The following is a 23,466-nucleotide window of genomic DNA, read 5'->3' on the forward strand; positions in this document are numbered from 1 at the left end:
TAAAAATTGTCAAAGACTCCAGCCACCCTAGTCATAGACTGTTCTCTCTGCTACCGAACAGCAAGCGGTACCGGAGCGCCAAGTCTAGGTCCAAGAGGCTTCTAAACATCTTCTACCCCCAACCCATAAGACTGCTGAACACCTAATCAAATGGCTACCCAGACTATTTGCATTGCCCCCCCCCCTCTTTCACACCACTGTCACTCTCTGTTGTCATCTCTCATCGAATCTGCACGGTACCCCCCTGTATATAGTCAAGTTATTGTTATTTTACTGCTGCTCTTTAATTACTTGTCACTTATTTCTTATCTGTATTTTTTTAACAGCATTGCTGGTTAGGGGCTCTGTAAGGTCTACTTCTGTTGTATTGGGCGCATGTGACAAATAAAATGTGATTGGATTTGACACACACACACAAATCAGATCCACACAATGCTAATGGCTAGGCGTTGTTTCTGGACAGGGCCAGAGTCTCTTTCTAAACCCCCTGTATGTATGTGTTATAACTGGAGTGGCCTTCACCACACGGCTAAGTTGGTTGTGCCAGTGGATCACCTCCTGGGTAATGAATTGTAATTCCGACTACAAATGCATTTATTATATTTTATATTCAAAACAGGTTTTCATCAAAATGTACATTTTAAAACAAAATCCACATATAAAAATCAAACTGACATAACATTTACAATAGAATCACATGGGGGAGGGGGGGTAATTCATCGTAAAACAGGTAAAAGAATAAAAGGGAGACCCTGTTGAATCTGATCTCTTGTGTTAAATGAGGCTATAGTGGTGGTATGTGGTTCTATATCGAAGATGCAGTGGGGACAGACTCTTTAAAGGGGCATTCTACTGAAAGGGTAAAAAAATAACAGTTTTAACTGTTGAATTTCTGTGGAATGACCCTTTAATGCACCAACTTCAAACAAGAACCTGAGCTACAGCAACTCAACAGCTACTACAGCAAGTATTTTATATCCATCCTCAGTTGGATTTACGTCATTAAAGCAACATCTGATGTTAGGGGCAAATTTCTTGTTGACATGAGACATCTGCATGTACTGTATGTTTGAACGGCCCTGCTGGCCGGTGAAACAACTACATACGCTTATTGTCTAAGAAATCATATTTCCATATCACTGGCTGAAATGTCAATTTCCTGTTTGCTCAGCATGAGCAGATTCCCAAGGTGGTTACGGTGCCTAACTGCCTACATTTCCCATGTTTCCTATACTACCCACCGTGCCCCTCTGGTGTCTGTACAGGTTCAGCACCAGGTCCCTGATTTCGTCTCGTTTCCTCCGCACCTGTTGCCGTGGGAACCAGTGTTCTAGGCGCAGGGGGAGCTCAAAGTGCACCACCGGGTCCTAAAGGGAGAAAGGTCAGGAGAGAGATCTGTAGGTGTATGCCAGCATGTGTTTGTGAGAATGTTCTCATAAGAGAAAAACATAAGTAACCTTGCCTGAGACTAGAAGACTCAAGCTTTAGCTCAGTTGGCTAACATGGTCTTGAGTTGTTCAGACACACCAGTTCAATACCCCGCTGGTTACAGGTGGGAAGTGTGTGAATGCGTATGTATGTATGTGTGTGTTCTTATTTCAGGTGCATAGCTACCTGCAGGAAACTCTCAACGTATTGCAGCAGGTATAGGCCGCAGTCACTGCTGTTGTCCTGTAGAGGGACTTTACAGTGAGAGCCTCTCATCTGCTCAGAACTGAACTCCCGCACAGAGCCCCGACGAACCTCCCACTCTGACTGCAGGTACCTGACACAGAGACACAGAGAGAGAGAACATTAAACACCCATAAGGAACACATTCAAACACACACAAACCCCCTTCCATTGTCTACAGATAACACACACACCCACACAGGCATATATACACACTGTGACGGCCCTGAATTTTTCTGAACCGTCTCAGTGCAGCTCCTTCCAATAGGGCGCTTTCCCTTTAATTCCCAATTAAATAGCCAGCATCAGCTGCGCGAAAGTGGGGTTGTGATGGAGACGTGCATGAGGATGTGTTCAACCCTCAGTTCCGAAGCTTCTCTATTCCGTTTGTTTTGTTGCCGTTAAACGTGTGTTTTGTAGCCTAAGAGAGTTTACCCAGGATCGGATCCACTCTTTGCGTCCCTGGACTACACCTCTCCGTTCTTCATGGCCTTTCTCCGCTGGAGATCTATTGGCGGATTGGATTGTCTGACTGACCGACTGACTACCACCTTTTTGTATACGGTATTTCATTTGTTTTGATGTGAGGTATACTGTGATGATTTATGTAGTTAGTTGTAGTTGAGAGACTTAGTAAGAGTTGATACGCTTTAAAGTTCTGTGGTAAAATTATTGTTATATTGATTGTATGTTTAGTACTGGGTTTACGCTACACTGAATGAACGGACAAACATCGCGTGACAAAAGTCACTTGAGTTCACTGAACTCCTTTACCGGGCTGGACTCTTTTTAGGCCCGAGGTACAGGACATTTCTGGAGGAACCAGAACTCATTGTGATATTATTATATGTGTGTGTGTAATCATTGTTGTTGCTAATACAACCCACGCAACAGAATATAGTTGTTTTTGAAGTTCTTTCCAATGTTTTAAGGGTTTATGAAAAGTTTATTTCCATCCTGACTTTTACATAAGTCCTTTGTATTGGTGTAGACTTGACGGACCAGATGGGACTCATTCCCACCCAAACTAAAAGGAGAAACCAATGTTTTCTCTGGTAGGCACAACCTACCTGGCACCCCTATAAATAATAACCTCAAGTCAAAACCGTTACAACACCCTTCCATTCTGTCTACAGATATTTAACACACACATGAAAAGTGAACACACTCACTCCCGTAAGAGTTTGAAGACACGCTCATGGAGGGAGAACTTGAGGGAGTCCATGATGAGAATGCAGGGTCTGAGAGAAGAGAAAAACATTTCACAATTGCATACAAACATCCAGTTATGAGCTCTTTGTATGCGTGTGTGTGTGTGTGTGTGTGTGTGTGCGTGTCTTTCCACTCACCTTTTACAGACATTCTCTCTGTGGCAGGTCTTCTCAGTGCAGTCCTATGGAGAAGAAGAATGACAGAAGGTAAGAAAGAGAACAGAGGGAAAGAGACAGAAAACAATGAAAATATGAGAACTTGAGACCCAACATAAGAGCCCTAAAGACAGTTGTGTCTTACCGGAGGACCAGGAGGGGGCTGGAGTACTGAGTCACCCTGGACAACACTCTCTGAAACTAGAGAGAGGAAACATCAGCAGCATTATCCTCCTCATGTTCCATCCCAGGGTTTCAGTCGTTGTTATGGTCATGATGCATGTTATCACAGCACAGTGACATAGAGAATGGACTGTGTCTTAGTCTCATAAAAACACAGTAGATTAAAGCCTATTTAGTTCCAGCGTCATTCTCTGTTTCTGTCTGTGACTGGTGTTCTGATTGTTTTTGGATTACAAAAATCCAGAGCAGCTCTTAAACTATTTTCTCTCCTAAATGTTCTGGCTCCATCCTACCACAGCTCTAGATTTTCATGCTGTGCCCAAATACAGCTGAAAGAAGGTGCATTTATCTAGACTACCCAGAGTCATACTACCTAAAGCAAATGCAAATATTCACTCATGTTTAAATATTATGTACGTTTGATGGTTTCACCAAGGTCTAAAGTCCTGAGAGAGACATGATGAGAATGGTTTAATCACATACCTGTAAGTGTCAGTTTGTCTTGGTTGTCAGTGTTGGTGGGACCAGGGGGAACATCAGTGACACCATTAAGCTTTTCAGACCCGGAGGCCTCCTCTTCAGCCTGGGCCTTGCCTGGCTTCTCCCCCCCTGTTCTCCTCCGCGAGGCTGGGCTGCGCCACTCCTCACACTGGGGCTCCTCCAGGCCAGGGAAGCAGATCACCACCAGGTACCAGTGGGCTCTGTCATACAAGGAAGAAAGCACTATAAGTCACATGGGTTATTGATGTGTGTGTGTGTGTGTACTTGTTTTCCTACATTATCAGGACCCCAAATGTCCTAAAAGGGTAGGAATTTGTTAAAATGCTATTTTAAGCTCAGCGGTAAGGTTTATGGTTTGGGGGGTTAAGGGTAGGGTTAAGGGTAGGGTTGGGTTTATGGTTTTGGGGGTTAAGGGTAGGGTTAGGGTTAAGGGTTAGGGGTAGGGTTGGGTTTAGGGGTAGGGTTAAGGGTAGGGTTAGGGTTAAGGGTAGGGTTAACGTTAAGGGTAGGTTTAGGGTAGGGTTAGGTTTAGGGTAGGGTTAAGGGTAGGGTTAGGTTTAGGGTTAAGGGTAAGGTTTAGGGTTAAGGGTAGGGTTAGGTTTAGGGTAGGGTTAAGGGTAGGGTTAGGTTTAGGGTTAAGGGTAAGGTTTAGGGTTAAGGGTAGGGTTAGGGTTAAGGTAGGGTTAGGGTAGGGTTAGGTTTAAGGGTAGGGTTAGGTTTAGGGTAGGGTTCGGGTTAGGGTAGGTTTAGGGTTAAGGGTTAGGGTAGGGTTAAGGTAGGGTTAAGGGTAGGGTTAGGTTTAGGGTTAAGGGTAGGGTTAAGGGTAGGGTTAGGTTTAGGGTTAAGGGTAGGGTTAGGTTTAGGGTTAAGGGTTAAGGGTAGGGTTAGGTTTAAGGGTAGGGTTAGGGTAGGGTTAAGGGTAGGGTTAAGGGTAGGGTTAAGGGTAGGGTTAAGGGTAGGGTTAGGGTTAAGGGTAGGGTTAGGGTTAAGGGTAGGGTTAGGGGTAGGGTTAGGGTTAAGTGTAGGGTTAGGGTAGGGTTAGGGTTAAGGGTAGGGTTAGGTTTAGGGTTAAGGGTAGGGTTAGGGTTAAGGGTAGGGTTCGGGTTAAGGGTAGGGTTAGGGTAGGTTTAGGTTAGGGTTAAGGGTAGGGTTAGGGTTTGGGTAGGGTTAAGGGTAGGGTTAGGGTAGGTTTAGGTTAGGGTTAAGGGTAGGTTTAGGGTAGGGTTAGGGTTAAGGGTAGGGTTAGGGTAGGGTTAAGGGTAGGATTAGGGTTAAGGGTAGGGTTGGGGTTAAGGGTAGGGGTTAAGGGTAGGGTTAGGGTTAAGGGTAGGGTTAGGGTAGGGTTAGGGTAGGGTTAAGGGCAGGGTTAGGGTTAAGGGTTGGGTTAGGGGTAGGGTTAAGGGTAGGGTTAGGGTTAAGGGTAGGGTTAGGGTTAAGGTTAAGGGTAGGGTTAAGGGTAGGGTTAAGGGTCGGGTTAGGGGTAGGGTTAGGTTTAAGGGTAGGGTTAGGGTTAAGGGTAGGGTTAGGGTTAAGGGTAGGGTTAGGGTAGGGTTAAGGGTAGGTTTAGGGTTAAGGGTAGGGTCAGGGTTAAGGGTAGGGTTAGGGTTAAGGGTTGGGTTAGGGTTAAGGGTAGGGTTAGGGTTAAGGGTAGGGTTAGGGTTAAGGGTAGGGTTAGGGTTCGGGTTAAGGGTAGGGTTAAGGGTAGGGTTAAGGGTCGGGTTAGGGTTAAGGGTAGGGTTAAGGGTAGGGTTAAGGGTAGGGTTAAGGGTAGGGTTAAGGGTAGGGTTAGGGTTAAGGGTAGGGTTAAGGGTCGGGTTAGGGTTAAGGGTCGGGTTAGGGGTAGGGTTAGGGTTAAGGGTAGGGTTAGGGTTAAGGGTAGGGTGTGTGTTTCACTCACTCCTGATTGACAGGCACAAACAGGAAGTCTTTCTTGAAGATGTCCACATGTCGTGTCCACGTCTTCACTCGCTGGTGCCGCCGCTGCTGTGCTCTGGAGACAGACAGACAACGCACACATGAAACATACACTGCAATACAAATGACAATGATAAACCAAAATACACACACACTTACGAGATGCTGGTGCTGTCCTCACTTGCGTTGTCTCTGCGTGTGAGCTGCTTGTAGAAGAAACTACTGAAGACATGAGAGCGATCAGCCACATCCTGTGGAGCCCTCTCCAGGAGCAGATACCTGTTGAGACAGAGCCATGCAGGGGTTGAAACTGTCCTCCATTTTGGCCCAAACAGTTTTTATTTTTGTGTACTGAGGAGAGGATGTCTCCGTTAGGGTAGATACTCCATGCAATCACCGATGTCACACTCACTTGAGGTAGAAATCGATGATGACATCATTCAGGAACTGGCCATTGTCAAGGCACTCCAGATCTTCTGTTGTCACGGTGATCCCTCCTTTGGAAGGCGGTGGAGGAAACTGGATCAACCTAAGAACAGGAGGATGAGAAAGAAGTGAAGCCATATATCTACACGTGTCTCTACAGCCAGTGTCTCAGTCTCAGGTCCTGGAGATTCATTGGGTGTGCAGGCTAACACACCTGTTCCCAAGACTCAACAAGTTGTGTAGCTTGCCTGCGTGTGGGGCCCTGGTGTGTGTACCGGGTCCAGTTGGAGCCAGGCTTGGGGCCCAGGGACACAGAGTAGGAGCCTCTGGTTCTGTGGTGACACACTGTGTACACGGGTCTGGGCTGGACTGGACTCCCCTGGAGGGGTGACAAATGACAGAGGTATTGTAATGGGTTACTTGTTGTCAATTTAATTATTAAACGTTAGAGCTTAGGGTTTTGTTATGGTTGAGCTTATTGACATCAGTCACACACACATCCGCAGCCGAACACAGTCAAAGTACTACCAACCTCCCTCTGCTCCTCCTCCATCTGTGTATCTGTGTCTGGTAGCGTCTGGGACTCCCCCTCCACCTCTCTGTCCAGAGGGTCCAGCTCCAGCCCAGGTGTGTCTCTGTCCTGTTCTGGTTCTTGGTCCTGGTCTGGCTCTGTCCCAGGCTTGGCACTGTTATGGCCCAGTAGGGAGAGTAGCTGCGGGTCCAGTCCAGTTTTGCTGACCAGCACCAGACTGTCATCCAATGACAGGAGGGGACTGTGGAGGTCAACAACCCAGTTGGCAGGAGAGCTGCCATGGAGCCGTGTAGCGTCGACGTGCGGGGTGTTGTTGAGACAGATGATGTCGAGGATGGAGCGAAGGAGAGCCCCCTCCACCCCCTCCAGAGGGTCGCACAGAGTGAGCAAGAGAAAGGGACTGGCTTGACCTGTGAACACACACACATTCAAACAACACAATCAAACACATTTGCATTGCACATAGGCGTACACACTCTTGAGCAAACACCCACCCACTCACACTTTGGTCCCACAAGGCAGGCTCTCACCAGTGGGTGGGTCTAAGGCCTGTTTGATTGACAGCTCACTCAGGTCTTCTTGGACAGCGGCTGCCTGGGTGTCTGACACGTAGAGGAGGAGGAGGGCGGGGGGCAGCAGCCCCCTCTCCCCCTCAACCTCCCACCCCAGCCCTCTCTCCTGTAGCTCCTCCCAGTCCCAGACGCTGTACCGCCACAGCTGACAGCGCTCCACAGTCACCATCACTTCTACCAGGCCCGAAGGCTCTGAAGACAGAGGGGGGAGAGAGAGGGGTCAACAACCTGGTCATCTAAACCTGGGGCTTATTCAGGAGACAAAGACCAGGAAAACTTACTATTCCATATACAGTAGTGATCAGGAGTCACAGGGGAAAGCACGTTAGCTCTCTGCAGACAGATTTCACCAGCAGAGAGGTGAAAAAGAGCACAAAAGCCCTGAGGGTCTGACACACACACACAAAGACACACACATGTGCACTCAGCTGAAGATGAGGATGGTGTGCAGACAGACAGGAGGACCACAGCAGGATCTATTTCAAAACTGAGCTTTTATGTAGCCACCACACGGGGGGCTAGCGACCAGAGGGGCTAGCGACCAGAGCCGGTCTCGTTCAGGTTGGAACAAGTAACAATGCCATTGTTCCAAAAGGATTAAAGGTTAAGGACCAGGACTGGATGGTAAAGGCTGTGGCGATAACACAAGACAAGATCCAGGGGTGCTGAATTACCTTGAATTGGTATGATGATTCTTTGGTTTGTGATCTGCAGAGGAGGAAAGAAAGGTCCACACGTCACATAAGCACTGCAAGAGCCGCTATGTATTGAATGTTTATTCTAGTATGTACTGCATCTTCTCCACAGTCGGAGCACAGTGTTCAGAACATTACCCTGAGGTTCCCGCTGGCCTCCCCACGGACCCCCCCACAGTGCAGGGAATAGAAGGGCAGGCCCATATTCTCAGAGTCCTCAGTGCTGGGGAAGGGGGCCACCCCAAATCCAGTCACCACCGCAGGCACCAACTGAAACAAACACACACACAAACACTTTGATGAGTGACACACACACGTGCATGCAAGCCCACAACAACCATGCTTTCTGATAACAAGGGCACAAGAGAATCCGGATAAACAAGGAGACATAGAAAGGGTTTGTGTGCGAGAGACTTAGTGAAATCAACAGATCGGTTTAACATACACTAGATATAGACAAAATTATGTGGACACCCCTTCAAATTAGTGGATTCGGCTATTTCAGCCACATGGGTTGATGACAGGTGTATAAAATCGACCACACAGCCATGCAATCTCCATAGACAAACATTGGCAGTAGAATGGCCTTACTGAAGACCTCAATGACTTTCAACGTGGCAGTCATAGGATGCCACCTTCCCAACTAGTCAGTTCAATGAATTTCTGCTCTGCTAGAGCTGCCCAGCTCAACTGTAAGTGCTGTTATTGTGAAGTGGAAACGTCTAGGAGCAACAACGGCTCAGCCGCGAAGTGGTAGGCGCCACACTCTCACAGAACAGGACCGACGAGTGCTGAAGCGCATAGCTCATAAAAATGGTCTGTTCTCGGTTGTCAGAAGAGTGGAAGCTGTTATAGCAGCAAAGGGAGGACCAACTCCATATTAATGCGCATTATTTTGGAATGAGATGTTCGACGAGCAGATGTCCACATACTTTTGATAATGCAGTGTATGTGTGTTCATTTGTTTGTGGTGCAGCTGAGGGCATTTGGCTCGTCCTCCTATGATTTGACCGGCCTCTAAAGCCTGGCAGGCAGCGGGTGGTGGTTCTACCCCCTCGGGCCAGTCTAGTCACGCAACGCCCTCACGAACACCACCTGCCTCTGTCCTCTGATCCCTCTGTGATCAGCCCTTTGTGACATCACCGTAATCTATACTCTCGAGTCGCTATCCACAATTTCCCCACCGTAGGGGAAAACACTGGGAGTTCTCACAATGACAATAGGTGTATTTTATATAGCGCTTTTCATACAAAATCTCAGTCGCTTTTAAACTAACAAAAAACCTAGACTGACGGCTAATTATTATTATTTTTTTTACATGTTGCTCATGAGTGCATTTCACACTTTTAGATTAGAATTGGATTGTAAGGCTCGTATGAATGTCCTGCTTAACATAACGTTTGTGTCATGTCGCAAATCAACTGCATTATACTTTTAAAAAACACTTCAACCGGTAAAAATGCCCTTTGGCTGGTAGCAAAGCTAGCCAATGTCAATGAGCGTTAGTGTAGAACATGGGGATGTGTGAAGCCTACTCCTCAGCCTGAAATGTCTGAACAGCTTTTCACGTGGAGCTGACTGGTAAGACGCTTCAAGAGGGTGGTCACATATTCTAGCAAGGCAGTGGTTCTGGGTTCGAGCATCGGTGTTAGCCGAACCAGGAGGAAGTGGTACTCACTAAGCAAGCAGCATGTTCCCTATTCTGCCCTCTGTGATGTCATCCATTGTGAGATCCCCCTATTCCATCCTTTGTGATGTCAGAAGTTGTTTTTGCCCACCTGAGAGTGCATCTCTGCCACCATTTGTTCCTGAGAATGATTTCTCTGGGGCTTAGAATCACTAGCGCCAGTCTGTGGCCAAAGGACTGAACTGCGGGATGGGGTGACGGCCTCCTCCTCATCACTGGAGAGAACAACTAGAAAACACACACACAGACACACACAGATTAAACCTGTTGCAGTGAAATACTATTACACTAGGCTTGGGCGGTATACTGAGATATTTTTAAATAAAGAGCGTATGATTTTCAAAATTCTAATTTTGACTCACACAAAAATGCAATTCAGGTACATTTGTTAACAGCTTGCACATGGCACAAACGGACGTTTCATGATGTGACCTCCCCAGTTGAGCAGCAAAGAGAGAATTCACAACTAATGTTTGCCAAGTAAATATCTTATAACTAGTATAAGTTAACGGTCTCCAGCTCAAGCTATGCATTTGATTTGCTAACTTGCTAGCTATAGGTGGCTAGCTTATAAAATCAAAAGCTTCTTGGTTACAGCAGAGACTATCAACCCCCTCCTGGATAAAGTTCGAGTGTATTCCTTTGAGAACTTAATGAGCTGGGTTGTCTGTCCTTGCATTTAGTTTAATGTTTGCTTGCGCTTGTTAGCATTTACGTAGTGTCCGCTATGGGATTTCACAAGTACTTTATTAGCATACTTATTTATTTTTTACGTTTGCAAAGAAATAGCCACCCTTGTGTGCACTACTGGTAATACCGTATGGTACTGGAACGGTATGGACATCTGGATAACACCCAACCCTATATTACACACACGACTGTGGTGTAATGGACTATGAAACAAAGACAGGGACAGCAGTGATCCTTCTATGTTGGGGGGCAGTAACCATAGCAATGGCAAAGTGTTGTAGGCCACAGCTAGTGCAAGCACACAAACTTTTTTTTTTTACACACACAAAAAGGCGATACTGGCAGAGATGTACACACACACACACACACACACACACACACACACACACCCCCAAACCGGCTAGCTAACGTTAATTTGTCCTATTTTGCCAGCTTGCTGTTGCTAGCTAATTTGTCCTAGGATATAAACATTGAGTTGTTATTTTACCTGAAATGCACAAGGTCCTCTACTCCGACAATTAATCCACACAAAAAACGGTCAACCGAATCGATTCTAGTCATCTCTCCTCCTTCCAGGCTTTTTCATCTTTGAATTTATATGGTGATCGCATCTAAACTTTCATTGTATTACCACGACAACCGGCAACAAAGTTAATCTTTCAATCACCCAAGTGGGTGATTGTTAAAGGATGAAAAAGCCTGGACCCACCTGCTCAGTCTTCCCTACCTGCTCCGTCTTCCCCACCTGCTCCGTCTTCCCCAACTGCTCCGTCTTCCCTACCTGCACCCAGCTGCTCCGTGTTCCCCACCTGCTCCGTCTTCCCCACCTGCTCCGTGTTCCCCACCTGCTCCGTCTTCCCCACCTGCTCCGTCTTCCCCACCTGCTCCGTCTTCCCCACCTGCTCCGTCTTCCCCACCTGCTCCGTCTTCCCCAACTGCTCCGCCTTCCCCAACTGCTCCGTCTTCCCCACCTGCTCCGTCTTCCCCAACTGCACCCACCTGCTCAGTCTTCCCTACCTGCACCCAGCTGCTCAGTCTTCCCCACCTGCACCCAGCTGCTCCGTCTTCCCCACCTGCTCCGTCTTCCCCACCTGCTCCGTCTTCCCCACCTGCTCAGTCTTCCCCACCTGCTCAGTCTTCCCCACCTGCTCAGTCTTCCCCACCTGCACCCAGCTGCTCCGTCTTCCCCACCTGCACCCACCTGCTCAGTCTTCCCCACCTGCACCCAGCTGCTCCGTCTTCCCCACCTGCACCTGCTCCGTCTTCCCCACCTGCACGTCTTCCCCACCTGCTCCGTCTTCCCCACCTGCACCCAGCTGCTCCGTCTTCCCCACCTGCTCCGTCTTCCCCACCTGCACCCACCTGCTCCGTCTTCCCCACCTGCACCCAGCTGCTCCGTCTTCCCCACCTGCACCCAGCTGCTCCGTCTTCCCCACCTGCACCCACCTGCTCCGTCTTCCCCACCTGCTCCGTCTTCCCCACCTGCTCCGTCTTCCCCACCTGCACCCACCTGCTCAGTCTTCCCCACCTGCACCCAGCTGCTCCGTCTTCCCCACCTGCACCCAGCTGCTCCGTCTTCCCCACCTGCACCCAGCTGCTCCGTCTTCCCCACCTGCACCCACTCCGTCTTCCCTACCTGCACCCACTCAGTCTTCCCTACCTGCACCCAGCTGCTCCGTCTTCCCCACCTGCACCCAGCTGCGCTGTCTAGCCTCATTAATTACTGTTGTATAATTCAACAAGTGTGTCAATAGCAGGATAAGTTTCTAAACGGAGCATTAAATCCCAGATTAAGTTTTATCATTCTTAGAGATGCAACGGAGAGACAATGTATTCCATTGAACTCATTTCAGCCATTGCCGGGGTGTCTGACAGGTCATTATAAAAACTGTCTGTGGTCGTAACGCTAATGAAAGGCATAAGCAAGAGTATGAAAGAGTCGCAGGAGTAAAATGAAAGCAATCAATCAAGTGAGATTTAATTGACAAGTGGATTTGACCCCTCAAACAGAGGAAATATAAGGTATACAGATGCTCAGGTGGGCAGGGCAAGCACATTGTTACTACATAATGTAACCACTCCAGGAGGGGGAGGAATCTGTGTGTTTCAATAAGAGAGATGGGGTGAAAGAAGCAAACCAGGAGTGAAGGTATGCAGCATACAGTGTGCTCTATACTCACTGGGTTCAGCAGGGCTGGGTTTGGGCGACCTATCCTGGCTGGAGGACAGGCACAGCCTCAAAGTTCCTCTCCTCTCCTTTCCACAGCTGGGGTTAGAGGGGCTAACAACTTCCTCGTCTTCCCCCACAGTGACAACCATCAAGGTCCCGTCAAAGTCGGAGGGATCCACCTCTACCTCTATGGATGCTACATTGGTGTCTCTGCCCCCTGTCCCCTCCAGACAGAGCCGTTTTGGAAGCAGTCCTCCCACGCCTCTGGACTCCGCGGACAGGCGCAGCACGCTCCCCCTGGAGCGCCTGGAGGTGTCTGTGGTCAAGCTCTCCACCGCGCCATCCTTCATCCATCCATCCTTCACCTGTCCATTACAGTAGAGCCCAGACTCCCTCCTACATCTCTCCCCCTGGAAAGAGGGATAAAGGTTGCGTTAAGCTGGGGGCTGGTTGTCTAATGGTTTGGTTTCTAGCGTGCAGGTTTTTGGCTTTAGCCTTAAAGTCAGACAACTTTAATGTCAGTATTAAGGTAACTTCTATCCAGAGATCCTACCTCAGTGCGTGTGGATTCACTTGAACCTGAATTGAACTTCCTGGTCCTGGTGGATTGTGGGTAACACTTTTTCTGGTGCCTGTCCCCCTCAGTAAAGGTCACCTCCTCCAGAGGTACCCCGGACCTGCGCCTCCCTGACACACTACCCTCTGCAGAGTAAAGGGACAGTGATAAAGTTATCACACCAGATACAATAAACGTGTTCCTACTCTCCAGAAAGTAGGGCAGCAGATATGGAAAAACAAACGACCGTAACAGAGAATTAAATCAACGTTGCCTGTGTGTGTAAGAGAGGAAAGAAAGGGGCAGATTCAGCAGGTCTTTGTTTTACAGCTCTATAAAGTAAAGCGTTTGTTTATTTACAACAGGCTTGAATCCAGGAATACTGCAGAGCCTTTCCAAAAAGGAGAACCCTCGGGGGGGGGCAGGACGGTAGTGGAGTGTGTGTGTGATCTTCACTGCATCTCTTGGGCCTCTCAAGCATTGCATAAATGTAACACTAAATATCTGCGTGCCTCATTTCTGAAAAGACTGCGATCGCAGAAAAATATTGTGATTCCTAAATTTGGCGCACGCCATACATACATGCATGTTTCCCATTATAAATCAAACTTGTCGTAAACTTGTGCGCGTGTGAACGAGCATTATAACTCCGCCTGAAAAAACACCCATCATTCACCTTTTATGGGGACAATAACACCCTTATGTGCTGTATACTTTGGAAGTATGGAAGACAGTATCTAAAGGGAATAGCAATGCAAGGCGAACTGATCAAATGTCTTTGGAGGTGTTGTCAGAATGTTTTCTTTTGCAGGGACATTTGCTGTATATGACCATTTCTGAAAGACAAAAACAATTACAAATTGTTGTGGACCTGTAAACAGATTCCTCGAATGCAATAATGGTTTTACTTTCACTTTCCCCCAAACCTAAATAAGCTGCACTGCCCGTGTATTCTGAAACGGTGTCCACTCTGAAAAAATGTTAAACTACAGTAGGCCTAGTTACAGTGGTAGCCTATACATCTCAATGCAAAATATCAACTGTCTGTTCACCGGTTAGATTTTACTGTGTTATAAAACTACACTCCCTGTCGGATGCATAGAGCAAAAACGTAAAGTTACGATAGCATTTAACTTGACTAGTTAAATAAAAACGTGAAGTTACGATAGCATTTAACTTGACTAGTTAAATAAAAACGTAAAGTTACGATAGCATTTAACTTGACTAGTTAAATAAAAACGTGAAGTTACGATAGCATTTAACTTGACTAGTTAAATAAAAACGTGAAGTTACGATAGCATTTAACTTGCCTAGTTAAATAAAAACATGAAGTTACGATAGCATTTAACTTGCCTAGTTAAATAAAAACGTGAAGTTACGATAGCATTTAACTTGCCTAGTTAAATAAAAACGTAAAGTTACGATAGGATTTAACTTGCCTAGTTAAATAAAAACGTGAAGTTACGATAGCATTTAACTTGCCTAGTTAAATAAAAAGGTTAAATAAAAAATGATTATAATATCTAATAGGCCCAATTAAATGAGAGATGCTCACTGTACATGTGGCATCTTGTTATTATATTTAGCTAGGCTACCTGTTTTTTTTTTTTGTTATAAATAAGAGTGCCATATATATATTCCACATTTGCACAAGGATACTACTTTTGCCTTCTTGTAATGCAATACTTCAACCAGTAGAAACTGTGTACTCATGGTCTAACGTTTGCGGGAAGATAAGCACATTCTCACGTCAAGTTCAGTTTGGAAAGGAATTGCAATTTTTGCGTGAAAACTGGCAGACACATTTTTTAGGGCATATTTTGTGCGTATGCAATTTTTATAAATGAGGCCCCTGGTTCTCACCGTTCTCCTCTCCTATTATGACTTCTTTCATCTCCTCTTCTTCCTCTGACCCCCCTCTATGGTGTGACCTAAACAAGAGAGAAAGAAGGAAAGAAAGTCAGAAGCCACCCAAACAAAATTCTACTGTTTGTATACTTACTGTGCTTTTAACTCTTGATCGCTCACTGGCATCCTAAATTCAGCAACATTTAACCCAGCATTACCTTGTCTCCTTACGGGTCGAGGTGGGCGTGTTGTGGTCATGGGGTCTCTTTCTGTATTGGGGGTCATCTCTCCGATCCCCCCCCCCCTCTCTGCTGCTCGGAGACACTCTCCTCTGCCCACTCCCCACCCACGACTCTCTCTTTCTCTCTCCATTGTCAGTCATCAGGCCACGCCTTTTCTTGTCCAGGTAGGCCAGCCCCTGTTCAGTCTTTAAAACGTCCGTGAGGACCAACTGGACCTGCCTGATGAAGGAAGGAACAGAACCAGTCAGAACCTTTACAGCCCTACGAGCATTCTGTGTCATCATGACCTGATATGACATTCCGGATTATATGATCACCATTCTGACCATGTACATGTTAGTTAACCAATAGGGAAACTGTCTTAGGCTATAGGGGGGAGGGGCATACTGGTGGAATGGGGTTGATAGGACCAGGCAGTGTGTCTGTGTGGGAAAGATAAGCACTGCTGCTGTAGCTATATCTCTACAGTACCAGTAATGGTGGTGTACCCGGCGCATGTAAGCTACCTTTGAGAATAATACTTAGGGGAAGAGCCCCATCTGTGGAACGTTTGGAAAACTGCACCCAATGACAAATTCTACTTTACCGTGCAAAGGCTCCCAATTAGTTCACAGATAATAACATGAATTCAAATGTATACTTTGGCAGTATAAGAGTAAGACAAAGGCTGTATCTTACTAAGTGACCGTGTTATAGAGTAAAATCATCTATGAACCTGCAACAATCTAACCAGACTATGTATGCTTACTTCCGAACATAACTTTCCATCTGTGGCTCCATAAATGCTGCTCCTCACCTGTCCATTGCCGCTTGGGCTAAAGCCACCTGGCCATGATCCAAAGAGATGGATCCATTCTGCTGACGGGAATCTTGGAGTTTGATTCTGTCTCCAGCAATCTGGGACCAATGAATCTGTTGGAGAAAGGGAGGCAGGAGGAAAGTTACCGACCCACTGCCCTGACCACAATATTAAAACCTTAGGGAAAAAGGTTAAAGGTGAAATCTGTCGTTTAATTTATTTTCAGTCATTTTAATGTTGTGTGTGAAGGAGAGAGGGACAGAAGGTGAGAAAGTCAGCTAAGGTCTTTCAGGTATAATTGTGTTTCTTACTAAATGATGACCCCATAAGCCCTACTTAGTGTGCCCTACTTAGGCTAGGCGATCTGAACGAGTGTGCTCGCATTCTCCCTTAAAAGACCGTTGATTGAAAAGTCGCAATAGTACCGTAGCCAGTATACACTCCCTCAGAAGTCTGAATTAATCTAACATAACTCAAGACATCTGTCATGAATTTTTTTGGGGGTCGAAATCTTAGCAATTCGCAATTTTACATCGAACTAAGATGTTTGGTGCAGTATTTCTCAACTGAAGAAATGTACATGAAAGCGATTCGTCTCTCGTTGAATGACGACAAACACTTCATTAAATAATCCCTACTGTTGACCAATCACAGACAAAACGACGTAGACTTTGGCTAACGACTTCGGCTTGCCTCAAGAAAAAATACAGTGTGCACGAACAACCGAGAAAACCCTTGCCGAAAACCAAAACCAACAGAAACGTTACAAAATGCGGACACCTTAAGAGAAATGTTACCCAAAGAGAATAACATCTACCTGTGCCTCTTCATTCCCACATCCCAACTCTGAAGAAAGGAGGGTCTTAGGGATTTTGAGTGGACTTCCCATCTAAAAAGCAGAAAGGGGTACTGTTACTATGCTCACTATTATTGATTATAGTTCTTGCATACTGACTGAGAAAAAGACTAGGAATCCCAATGAATGAACATAACCAGGCAGGCCAGACATACTTGAGCGTTATCCACCTTGTCAACAGCCAGTGAAATTGTTAGAGCTCTCCTGTGGTCCATCATGACCAAGCTATGGCCCTTTAGGGCTTGATGGACACTCCTCCAAAGCCTCCTGTCACCAACCAAGGCAGCGATGGCGATGCAGCAAGCAAGATCTGCAGCAGACACACATGGTATACATTCACTTTCATATCTGTCAGTTTAAATGTGCATAATCACCCATACCTTGGGGATGTATGTTGTTAAATACAGTATCAGGTGCGTGCAAGTGTGATTATTTTTAGTGTGTAATTAATGCGTAATGCTTTTGCCATGACAAATACAAGCATTGTTTATAAACTTGCAATAGCAGTTAGTAAGCAACTACAGGTTCATTATGGGTACATGTTCTTTATCTCTCAATCCACAAGAACAGCAGCATCTTGACAGGTCACAGTGTGGTGCCTATATTTTACTGCATTAGCATGCTATAGTCCATGGGCCAGGTCGGGCTCACTTGGGATGACCATGTCTCAGTGATTTTCTTGAAGGTCTATGTCCCTAGAGTTGTGCGATAGCGGTGCTGCTAAGGCAGCTTTCTCGGTGTTACCACGATTTCTTTCATCCCTCCATCCCATTCATTTTTCACCATAGGGATTTTACCAACTGAAAAACAATGTCAGTATTCTTCAAGTTATTGCTCACGTATACACATCCATCAGACACATTTTCGGGAGGTTAGGTATAAATGGCTTTAAAATGGAAACCCTGACACATTTTAAACTTTGTTTGACAAGTGAATCTGAAAGGTCATGAAATTACCTTTCAAATTGTATATAATATAACCAACTTTGAAAGTACCACCAACAACAATTGTTTAAAAATTGCCCTGATTGCGCAATTGACGTTAGAATGTTGGAAGCTTAGCCTTAGAATTGCATGTCTTGGGGCAGCTATGGTTTTGGATTCTAACGGCGGTGATAGAAGCACCAAATTTCACACACAGTGAGAAAAGGGTTTCAAAACCATTTGTAGATACAGGGCCATCACAGGATTCACGCATTAACCCCACAGAAACATTTTCCCAAAATGGCACCAAACGACTCAATGGAGTCTTATTGGATCGATTTTGCATGACCATACCTGTATGAAACAATTGTAGTACGCCCAATAATATCTTAAAATGGTCATAATGATGTAGAATACACAACCAAATGAGCCAAGTGTGTCATATATACAAAGATGAATAATTGAATGTGGTAAGAATGTGCCCAAAAAGGTGTCAGAATCACTGACTTCTGAAGATGTTTAAATTCTTAATTGCAATATTTCATCTTCAAACATTGAAAATGGATTTATACTTGTAAATATTCATGAATGTGGGCTGACTAAAAGGATATACAGTGTTATGCTATTAAACTATTTTCATTACTATAAACCTGCCCAGGATATTCCATGTAGTAAAATCCAATGTTGGTCCTGTTGAGGCCAGTTATATTAATGATACTTTTAGTTTTCTAATAACAGACCAACCAGCTACGGCCCCATAGTAAAAATATATCTTAAATATATATTTTTATTCATGAAATAAAAATCATGAAATGTTCCCCATGATTTAACTTCTAAGTCTGTGAAATCACAAATCGTGCAAGAACGTGTCATAGCCACATGGTTCTTGTCACTGGAGATAGGGGATGACACACCATCACATTTCATGGCACTCTTAAACAATGACCTTACAATCCAACTCGACAAATCAGCAAATAGATGGTATGGGCATACTTGTCTAGAACACATCCATCCGTTTATATCATCATGACAAAGTATATATTTCGCTTAGATGTGCTCAATCTAGTGTAACAAATTATTCAACTCAGTTTCTCCTTCAAGTACCATCGCGCAATGCAACCTGTGTGTCTGTGGGTAAGGACCCCTGTTAACATAGCAACATACTTTGCACCTGCTCTGGGCAGCAGAGTTGCAATTTGAACTTTGTGAGAGACTCCTAAATTAATGGGTGCAGTTTGTTTAGGCGATTTTACAGCTGCCCATCTACTTCACATGCTGATATTATTGTGTGGATTTACATTTGCTAGCTAGCTAGCCCAGAGTGAGCATTGCATTGTGGGTTGTTGTGGATTTCCACAATAATTTTCAGATACCAACCTTGTTATAATGACAAAAATAAATATTTGCCCACAAAAAAATATAGTTTTCACATATTACTGTTATTTAACACAGTTTGACACTGTTAAACATAGGAATTAGTGGTTTGGGGTGGATTATCTATCACAGTGCAATCCGTTTTGTCACCAAAGCCCCATATACTACCCACCATTGCGACCTGTACGCTCTTGTTGGCTGGCCCTCTCTTCATACTCGTCGCCAAACCCACTGGCTCCATGTCATCTACAAGACCCTGCTAGGTAAAGTCCCCCTTATCTCAGCTCGCTGGTCACCATAGCATCTCCCACCTGTAGCACACGCTCCAGCAGGTATATCTCTCTAGTCACCCCCAAAACCAATTCTTTCTTTGGCCGCCTCTCCTTCCAGTTCTCTGCTGCCAACGACTGGAACGAACTACAAAAATCTCTGAAACTGGAAACACTTATCTCCCTCACTAGCTTTAAGCACCAACTGTCAGAGCAGCTCACAGATTACTGCACCATGGCACCATGGCCTTTTTTGCCTTTACCTCCCATCTCACCTCATTTGCTCACATTGTATATAGACTTGTTTATACTGTATTATTGACTATGTTTGTTTTACTCCATGTGTAACACTGTGTCGTTGTATCTGTCGAACTGCTTTGCTTTATCTTGGCCAGGTCGCAATTGTAAATGAGAACTTGTTCTCAACTTGCCTACCTGGTTAAATAAAGGTGAAATATTTTTTTATATTTTTTAAATCCCTTAACATTTTGACTAATTATGTGTAATGGTTTTCTGCTCTCATCTAGGTAATAGGTGAAAATATTTGAATCCTCTACTTTATGAAAACGGTTAATAGGACAACATTGTATATCATTTTAAATCAGCCCACATCCATGAATATATACATGTATAAAATCTTGTTTAAAAAAAGATTAAATATTGCAATTAAAGTCCCCATGCAGTCTTTGTAATTGATTGTTTTAAATCATCACTGTAGGTCTAACAAATCATTGTGTTTATTTAATGAAAATAACTCTCTTTTTCTCAATTATATCTCCAAGCCTCCTTTGGCCCTGGAAATGCTCAGGCTGATCATACGGGCGTTAGGAAACAAATAAGATATTTACATACACAGCCCTGATTGGCTGATAGGATGCTCTAGAGCGCACCTGCTTAGCCAGATTAACAATCATTGGTCGATTATAATCAGATCACATTGTCATGTCGGCCAAAAGTTCCATCCCACCTGAACAAACTGAAATTACAGCCATTTTTTTATTCTAAATAGCCCTTACACAAAAACTGCATTATAAAAAATGTCACAATTTCCAAGTGTTATTTCGACCTCTGTGTGGAAATATATAAAAATAAACAACAAAATCACATTAACTGCACTGCCCCTTTAAGCATTGAAATGTTAAGAAATCAGTGATCAGGACAGCTTGTTGGGCACATTCTTACCCCAGTTCTGTGAATCATTTAACATATTTATATAGCTGGCACAATTGGCTCATTTGGTTGTGTATTCTACATCCCTATGACCATTTTAATATATTATTGGACATACTACAATTATGTTTCACCCCATTGAGTCGTTTGGCTGCCATATTGAAAAAAAGCTTCAGTGGAGTTAATGCGTGAATCCTGTGATGGTCCTGTATCTACAAATGTTTTTAAAACCCTGTTCTGTGTGTGTGCAATTGAATGCTTCTATCACCGAAGTTACAATCCAAAACCATAGCTGCCCCACTATATGGAATTATATGGCTAAGCTTCCAACATTCGAATTTCAAAGGGTATTGTTGTCACAATATCAGTATTGCGATACTAGGAAGTAAGGAAGCAAAGGAAACAAAACATGAAGTGGATTTCATTTCTTAAGGAAAACATTCCTGATGTAGGAAAAAAACAGCCTTATGTTGTCACATTTGAAGTTGTTTATATGTATACCACTTAAAAGGTCATTGCATGACCACCCAAATGTATCAGGGTTGACTTTTTTAAGCATGAGCATTACAAAATGTGGATGGATAGCTGTGAATCGAAGTTTACTAATGATATGATTAAAAAGTGTAACGTTATAGGTGAGCAATAACTGGTTCTATACTGACATTGGAATTTTACGATATGGCGAACAATGGTAAAAATGAATGGATGGAGGGATGAAGAGTGATAACACGGAGAAAGCTGCCATTAGAGATCGCTACCCCAAGAGTGAGCCCGACGGCCCTCATTTGGGGGTCTGGCCCGTGCCATGGACTACTATGCTAGCAATCACTGGCTAGTCCTCTGGTCGCTATTAGTTGCATTTCGCTAACGTTAAATATTGCTCGTATAATGGTTCATCTTCATGTGTGCCATTTGTTATTCTAGAATATCATTCAACTATGCACAGTCACGCTAGCTAACAAAACCTGGCAACAAGCTGCCTGTAACTTCAGAGACATTTGGTGTAGGCGAGCCTTAGCTAGCATCTATGAATAGGCTAACGTTAGCTAGCTAGCAGATAACTTTTGTCCCCAGTTCTCATACTTACTCGGTAATACAGTGAGTTAGTGCAACATACACACGCGTGACCAACGAACGAGGAGACGGGAAATGTACACAGCTACTGCACTCTCCAAATCATCTTGCTGATTATTTGCAACGCCCATAAAATCATAAATACACGTTGTTGGCAAAGGTTGCCGTTGTTTTCAAGCTTTTCCTGTTTCAGAAGAACATCCTGTTGTTTCCGGAAGTGAACAATCTAGCTATATGAGACCATAGAATGAGAATGTTATTTGCATCCATGTCTATGTTTTATGGCTTTATTATTTGGTTACAAATGTACATTTATATGATATTAAATATGAAATACATTTAATTATTGTAATATACCTTCATAGTATCAAATTACTTGATATATGTAGGCTACTCATGGTCCACCATTTTTCATTTAATGTTGCAGATATGTAAGAAATGTTTTAATGATTCATTGCACAATGTTCATTTCATCTCAAATAGACAGCACGGCAAAAATTGGACATTCAGAGTGCATCAAACATGATTTAGAGCTTGTTTATGGAAAAAAATCTTTTTCTGTATTTCAATGTTGCAACTTGCTGAAAACTGTCCACAATGTTCATTTCATCTCAAATAGACAGCACGGCAAAAATTGTTATATGCACGTAAAACAAAAGACACTTTTCAAATATTACTGTTCAATTTTTTTTTTCATTTAAAAAAAATGTAACCTTTATTTAACTCGGGCAAGTCAGTTTAAGAACAAATTATTATTTACAATGACGACCTACCCCGGCGAAACCCGGACGACACTGGGCCAATTGTGCGCCGCCCTATGGGACTCCCATTCACGGCTGGATGTGATACAGCCTGGATTCGAACCAGTGAGTGTAGTGACGCCTCTTGCACTGAGATGCAGTGCCTTAGACCGCTGCGCCACTCGGGAGCTGAAGCTGCAGCAGGGGCATCAAGCCAGCTCAGTCCCTGGGTGGAGGGGTTGGTGAGCAGGCTGCAGCCACAAGGGTCATCTGGGGTCAAAGATAAAACTTGGCTCACTGGACCCAATACTGACCTGAGATCACCGTATGCAATTCACATCAAATCAAATAAATAGAAAAATAACAGATAATTAAGGAGCAACAATGAAATAACAGTTGTGATGCTATATACAGGGGGTACCAGAGTCAATGTGCGGGGGCACTGGTTAGACTGGTTAGTCGAGGTAATTTATTTTACCTTTATTTAACTAGGCAAGTCAGTTAAGAACAAATTATTATTTTCAACGACGGCCTAGGAACAGTGGGTTAACTGCCTGTTCAGGGGCAGAACGATAGCTCAGGAATTCGAACTTGCAACCTTTCGGTTACTAGTCAAACGCTCTAACCACTAGGCTACCCTGCCGCCCTAGTGTAGGTAGTGGTAAAGTATCTATGCATGGATAATAAACAGAGAGTAGCAGCAGTGTAAGAATGGGGGCTGGGGACAATGCAAATAGTCTGGGTAGCCATTTGACTAGCTGTTCAGGAGTCTCATGGTTTGGGGGTAGAAGCTGTTAAGAAGCCTTTTGGACCTAGATTTGGCGCTCTGATACCGCTTGCCATGCGGTAGCAGAGAGAAAGTTTATGACTAGGGTGGCTGGAGTCTTCGGCAATTTTTTGTGCCTTCCTCTGACACGGCCTGGTATAGAGGTCCTGGGTGGTCCAGTTCACAATTACTTCATATTTCACACAATCCTTACACTGACATAGTGACTGATGTGAGTGAAAGTTGGAGTTACAACAGGTATCTCAGCTCAGTATTTGGACCACTGAGTATGGGCACACTGGACAGAGACTGGGACAGTAAGAGCATGACAACATACATATGTTAAAGAAAAGCTTCCATAGATCAGTGAAGAATCAATAATATTACAATATCCTGTTAGATCAGAAACCTCACTCCTATACCCATACAACATCAATTAAA

The 23,466-nt window shown here is 44.5% G+C and overlaps 1 protein-coding gene across 6 annotated transcripts; it reads right to left on the minus strand.

The window, feature by feature from the left end:
• Nucleotides 1–576: 576 nt before the first annotated feature.
• On the minus strand, nt 577–21,719 carry LOC118386165 (sentrin-specific protease 7-like). 6 transcript variants are annotated; one of them, XM_035773648.2, is made up of 23 exons: nt 21,533–21,719; nt 16,880–17,019; nt 16,671–16,742; nt 15,851–15,966; nt 15,031–15,273; nt 14,828–14,895; nt 12,962–13,110; nt 12,419–12,818; nt 9,640–9,776; nt 8,000–8,131; nt 7,841–7,874; nt 7,125–7,358; nt 6,595–7,004; nt 6,311–6,441; nt 6,049–6,165; nt 5,796–5,915; nt 5,620–5,712; nt 3,705–3,922; nt 3,184–3,239; nt 3,021–3,064; nt 2,844–2,912; nt 1,615–1,765; nt 577–1,367 (listed from the first exon to the last, which is right to left on the minus strand). In XM_035773648.2, the coding sequence occupies exons 2-23, from the start codon at nt 16,925–16,927 to the stop codon at nt 1,203–1,205; spliced, it is 3,207 nt and encodes a 1,068-aa protein (XP_035629541.1). In that variant the 5' UTR covers nt 16,928–17,019; nt 21,533–21,719; the 3' UTR covers nt 577–1,202. The 6 variants fall into 6 exon arrangements, with proteins under 6 accessions (XP_035629541.1, XP_035629540.1, XP_035629543.1 ...); XM_035773647.2 differs by having other exon boundaries at nt 16,865–17,019; XM_035773650.2 differs by lacking the exon at nt 16,880–17,019.
• Nucleotides 21,720–23,466: the final 1,747 nt, after the last annotated feature.

The sequence above is a fragment of the Oncorhynchus keta genome, chromosome 7 (assembly GCF_023373465.1).
Source record: "Oncorhynchus keta strain PuntledgeMale-10-30-2019 chromosome 7, Oket_V2, whole genome shotgun sequence".
NCBI classification, from domain to species: Eukaryota; Metazoa; Chordata; class Actinopteri; order Salmoniformes; family Salmonidae; genus Oncorhynchus; species Oncorhynchus keta.